The sequence below is a fragment of the Papaver somniferum genome, chromosome 8 (genome assembly GCF_003573695.1).
Source record: "Papaver somniferum cultivar HN1 chromosome 8, ASM357369v1, whole genome shotgun sequence".
Classification (NCBI taxonomy): domain Eukaryota; kingdom Viridiplantae; phylum Streptophyta; class Magnoliopsida; order Ranunculales; family Papaveraceae; genus Papaver; species Papaver somniferum.
The window spans coordinates 45837546-45844005 of record NC_039365.1 but is presented as its reverse complement, the minus strand read 5'-3'; the positions used below and the strand labels follow the sequence as shown (position 1 = coordinate 45844005).

General features: G+C 35.6%; 1 protein-coding gene across 1 annotated transcript; it reads right to left on the bottom strand.

Moving 5' to 3' along the window:
* Positions 1–1689: 1689 nt before the first annotated feature.
* Positions 1690–3644, bottom strand: LOC113301348 (nodulation-signaling pathway 2 protein-like). Its single transcript, XM_026550105.1, has one exon. It carries the CDS (start codon positions 3548–3550, stop codon positions 2009–2011), a length of 1542 nt encoding a protein of 513 aa, XP_026405890.1. The 5' UTR covers positions 3551–3644; the 3' UTR covers positions 1690–2008.
* Between the last annotated feature and the right edge of the window lie 2816 nt (positions 3645–6460).

Here is a 6460-nt window from a genome sequence, read left to right as displayed (position 1 = left end):
CCAGGGCTTGTCAAATTCCCTCAGTTGTAGTTGGTTTATAAAGTTGTTGTCTACCAAATAAGTATACTTACAAATGAAATATCCAATGCTAATTTATTCAGCTACTTGGACTATTGTAAGAGTGTCGCCTTACATGTAAAGCCCACATGCAAGGATCCACCCAAACACTTGGTATACCACCAATATCTCTTACTACAAAATGGAATTTTTTTGAACGGATATTATAAGATAAAACTTAGATGTAAATTTCACGCATTTCGTATTTTCAAGTTTTCAACCACAACAATGATAATGTTCCTCCGTGGAGCTTAAAATGTAAAAATAAGGCTGGACGCGAGCCCTCAGCAGACAACACTAACATACATAACACATCTATCTAAATTTGAGGACGATTGACTTGCGGCAAGCTTTGGAAGGCCCTGGATCGTCTACACCAAATTTTCTCTACACCTCTGCATACGCCAATAAATGATTGCCACGTCTTCACTTTCAAAATATCAAAATCGGAGTTCCTGAATTCATTAAATTAAAAGATTCTCATAGAGATAAAAAAGGAAAACGATTATCCTCCCTTAATTATCACGATTTATAAGGGGATATCAGTCATACTAAGTATTGATACTATTTCATCGATCCAACGACCAGAATCGATAGGATCATTTTGTCCTATATGAAATGGTATCAGCACTTAGTAGAACTGGTATCCCCTTTATAAATCATGTTAATTATCTCTTCCGACTCATACCATGTTCCCTGTGCATTGTACTAATCTTTGATCTCACAAGTGTTTTTATCTTAAAAGATATTTTGAACTTACAACTTCCGTCAAGTTGTGATACATTTATATCATGATCTACCTTGAAAATAGCAGCGATATCAACCAATTTATGCATAACTATTGATCTTTATAAATGTAGAAAGTCATTTCTTTTTCGGTAGAATCACAGAACAACTAAACAAGGAACAAAACAGGAGAAATAAACAACGAAAGCTAAGTGTCAGTATGGAAACTGAGATTAGAGGAGATTTGGGAAGATGTCCATGATCGCTGGACATTCTGTTGAACAGTTGGCGAGATCATAAGCAATCTCATTTGCTTCTCGCTTGATAAAAGTGAACTCGACTGATGTGAAGGAAGAACTGATTCTACCAGGAAAGTATGCAAAGTCGTTGACATAAAGATCCATGGTCTATGGTTCTATGCCACCACAAAAAAGAAAAAAAAAAAGATTTGTACCATGCAAACATTTAGTATGCAAGGTTATTGACATAATTTCCATTACTAATAATGCATCCAAAGCTCATGGCACAATTAAAAAAATAAAAAAAGGAATCGACAGTGTTCGTCAATAGTGTAAACTGTAAAAACTACGGTACAGAACATTGAGTAGGAAGAGATAATTACGGGAGACCAAACGTTTTCATCTTTTACCTCTTTGAAAATCTTTTAATTTTAAGCAATTTTAAGATGCTTAAGAAATCTGATTTTGGTATGTTAAAACCAAACATGTGGCAGCTATTTATTGGTCGGTGTAGAGGAAATTGTGGCGGAGCCGCTTTGGAAGGCCTAAACGTTTGTTTGAGTGAAAAAGAACCCCAGAAGATCTAGTTACTACTTCACAACAAAGTGAACTGGAAAATATTGAAAATTGTAATCCTGCACTTCTTGTTGCATTCAAGTGAGTTTCATGCACATACATGTTGTGCCGCTTCAAGTCCAGCACACTTACTACTTGTTGCTCTACTCTGATTCAATCTACAGGGTAAACGGGTACCTACCGACAACCTACGACCCATGAAAACTCAATCAGAGCTGTTTACAGTTGTTCAAGAATATTAAATAGAGAAATATCATTAGTATTCACCAAAAAATCTATTCATCAAAGTTACTCCTCGTACACAGGAACCTGGACCACTTATTAGATCATGTCAGTTTACAAGAGATCTAAAACAGTAAAACTGATTATCAATAGTTCCAAAGAAGCTTAAACTTGTGAGGAACTTCTTATTAACATGAAACATCAGAATCACTACTAGTAAGAGGAGAAGTTTGATGATAAGACCACAAAGAAGCAGAAATCAAACGACGTGATTTCCACCCTAAAACGATCTTATTATTGTGTAGCTCCTCCACTCTGTATCCATCGTTAAATAAACCTAATAATAATTTTGATTGGCAATGATTAAAAAAACTAATTCCTACACCACTAAAACCTGCACCAACCATCCAATCACCCCAGCAACATTCTTCTCCTTCTTGCTCCGTACGATAGATTCCTGCAAGTCTTCCAGCTATTCGAGGCCCTAAGAACACTTTCTCGACCAATGCCCTTGCTCTATTTTGCAGTGGGAATCCAGCTTCTAATGAGTCAAACACAGCTGAGTAATGATGAAGTGAGTCCATGAATCGGCCTACAAACCCACCACCGTATTCATCACTTCCTCCAATTTCTTCTTCAACTAAGGTGACTAACTTCGGATTCAATGATTTAGCGCCGGATAAAAATGATGCAACTGAATTCGGTTCGCGGCAGCTGAAGTGTGGAAAATGAAGCATACAATTGATAATCAACGCTTCACCTTTCACTAACTTCAAATTAGAAGGTCTGAAACTCTCATCAGGGTCTAATCTACATTGATGAAATGAAAATGGTAAACCAATAGATGCTGCAAAAGCAATCAATCTTCTACCAGTTTCTTGAACGGTCCCAATGGATTTTCTTCCGGTGTTTCCACGTGCCAAAGCTGTGATCCTTAGATGTGGTGTTGGGGGGCCATCTTTTCTTGATACTAAAGCTTGCATTAGAGATGCCCATTGAATTCCTTCCATGATATCATAATCAATGATATGAACTCTTCTATCATGCTTCACAGCTTCTAATATTGCTTGATTTGCAGTGAAATGACCAAATTTCACATACGGAGACATGTCTTGCAGTAGCTGAAAAGCTGCAAGAACATCAGTCGGATGGAGGTTTTGGATTCCACTAATTGAGTGGTGTGTTCCGCCGTGGTGCTGTTTACTATGCACATGACCTGCGCCTTCAAGCAAACTTTGCAAGGCTTCTGTGAAGTATGCCGCTAAACGTTCCATGTTTGTTCCATTGGTTGGGGAAACCAATTCCTTGAGCCGAACCAATATCACTTTCACCAACTCACGGCTCTTATTAGCACCCGTTAATGCTTCTGCGGCAGCCATCAACAAATGAACTAATCTCAAACCATTTGAATCATCAGTACTAGTATTACTAGTGGTGACCGAATCATGGTTTTGGATCATTTCTGCTGGTTCTCCGAATGATAATGAATCTGAACTATATTCGTGGTGATCACCATGAACAATATGATTGAGTTCGTTAGGATCACTCATCATCGATTCAATTACGCCTCGGAAATCGTGAGTGTCTCCAGAAAATACATCCCAATCGATGACCGGAGAAGAGTCGTTCCAATTACACGTAACATCATCTTCGGTTGTTGTAGTGGTGCTGGTGGTACTATAACCGGAGAAATCAAAGTCACTGAAGTCGACTTCCATGGCCATAGCCATTTTTCTTTTCTTGTTGTTATGCCTAGTGTGGTTAATTAAAACAAGAAACGAAGGAGTTTGAACTTTGGTTTGTGTGGTTTAGCTCTCTTTTCAGATTGTGTATTAAGAGGTGATTTAAGTTATGTTTTGGAGTTAACTATTTAAAGGAGTAGCTTAGAAGAAGAATGATAATGACTAAGTAATGTTTAAATATTGTTTACATACTTAAATCAGAATTTTTAATCAAAAGGACAAATTAGTAAATAATAATTATGATATTATTTGTTTAGTTAGGCCTTGTTTGGCAAAATTTATGATTATCTATTTATGATTATAAATAATCAAAAATAGATAAATGATTTTAGTATAATCATTTTTATAATAAATTTTCACAAACACCTTTATCGAATAATTGATTATCTTTAAAAAATGCTCCCTAAAAGTAGTGGAAAAAATAATGATCTAGAACTTTTTTCTAAGTTTCCTAGTGTTTTTTTGACCCTCTTTTGATAGTTTATAGAAAATAAGAGGAATAAACACAACTCAATTTTATTAAGAAAAATAATTGATTATAATAATTTTTAAACAATTTTTTTCTGTTTATGGAAATAATGGATTTTTATGATTAAAATAAGCAATTATTATAATGGTTACCAAACACATATAGAATCCATTATAATCTGCATAATGAATTATGTGATGATAATCCATTAAAATAATGGTTACCAAACAGCCCCTTATAAATTTTGTATAGTTTAGAGGGTAAATTAAGAAAGGGATTGATCATGTTAATGCTTGGAAATTATCAAACAGAAAGTTCAGTTTTATATTAAGGTTTGGCAGTTTTTTAACTTCATTGTTCAGTATAGTTAATTAAGTTAATGTACTCACTAGTGCTTAGTATAAGATTTCCAAGTTTTTTCCGGCAACACCTTATATTCTACCATTTATTGATTAAACTACTTCTCTTCACTATTTAATCATTAGTATCCACTTGTATCAATGAATTGAGAAACCTGCAATTCAAAAAGGTTATACTCAATCTCATACCAATACTATCACCCAATCGAGTGTACACTAAATAGTGCATTTTTTTAGTCTGTTATTTTGGAGATCCACATAAATAGATGTAAAATCTAATGGCTAAAAAATGTATGCCCGTCATGTTATTATGCACTTGACTTGACGATGGCAGAACTCTAAGAGCTAAATAATCTAAAAGCTATTAGTTAGCATTGAGAGTTAGTTACTAGGGGAAGTGTCTTTGTTGGTTTGATAAGAGGCTGCCGGCTTATACCAGACTTGAAATGTTCAGACGTAATTCACAATATTTTAGTTCCCTTGAAAAGGTCAATCTGTTTATATTGAGATATGAGATGCCAATTACGCACAATGCATATGTGTCAAAATCTGGCCCTTTTATATTATATTTTAAATTCATTACGTGGAAACTAGTGATGTGGGATTACTGTCCTTTCACACCCTCCCTCACGTGTAAGGCCAGTCATTCGACCTAACACGTGGACCTAAGCACGTGTGGGTCATGGGTGTGCAGGTGACATTCGGTCACGGTCCACCCCACGTACAGGTCATTCGAGTGACCAATCATTCGGTCACGGGTGCACATGTGACAAATTCGGTCACGGCCAAAATCGGGCCTGCACTCCGTATACGGGCCTAGCTCTGATACCATGTTAAAGTCTGCGGGCATCCACCTCAAAACCAATTGGCAATGAGTGGAGCGGCCCTTACATATTATATTTTAAATTCATTATGTGAAAACTAGTGATATGGGACTATTGTCCTTTCACAATATGGCAATTCAATGGAGAATGGGGTGTTGGTAGGAAGGGAGATATTACAGTCGATGAATTGTCAATGCAGTGTTGGACGGTTACTTAACTTCTTTTCACTATTAACTGTCAACAAAAACGGAATTGTCCATAACCCTGTAGTTCTATACATTTATGAGATTTGGCTTCGCTGGGATCTTAAAGTCGGCTATTTGGCTGCATGCTTAATTTGCCAACTCTGCATTCCCTTACTGGCATACAAGTTGTTATAAAATTTTAGGGTATGCTGTTTGACTTGAGCTAATAAACCCTGATGCACCAACTCTGCCATAGTGTATTGCAATATTTTAGGTTTTCTCTTTTAAGGAGTGGGAGGAGTCCCATGTCCCCGTGTCTTAGGACCAGTCCAATAAAAGGGAACAATTCAGTTCCTGCACATCAGCGCATCTGATGTTCCTAAAAACTATAATTATCTTCTGGAAAATTTATGTATCCAAAAAGAGATCGAACTACACAAAATCATCAGAAAATGATATTTCATGGGACTAACATTTAGGTATACACTAAATTGATTAAATGGGTAGTTTACATGCTATAATTTTTGTCCTTTCAGAGTCACGGACACGACCGCCCATTTCATCTTCGGGTAGGATTTATACTCTAACAACATACATTTATTTATTTTTTGATCAGAAGGAACAAATATTATTAAGAGAGAGTAGTATGTACAAAAGTTCTACCAGTGGTAGAAAAAACAAAACGAAACTGCGAAATTAGAAGAAGACTATATCCCAATTACAGATTGAATTTGCCAAATAATACCATGTAATTTCCTTGAATCTCTGCTAATAATACTAGATTGTTTTTTCATTTAGGGAAAAAATTAGTTGTCAAAGGTTTTTTTAGCAAACACTGTGGTTTAGAATGTTTATTTGAGAATCCGATTATCATCGTTTCATTACAAAGATAGGATATTGAACACCCATTTTCTTACCTTTTCAACCAAATATAGATACAATTAAAACTAATACTAAAGAAACTTGAGAAATACTCCTTCTGATTCTGGAAATTTCTTTAAAAAAAAACGGAAAAACTACTGCTCCAGAATAATATTATGTTCAATCAAATAGAACAATGC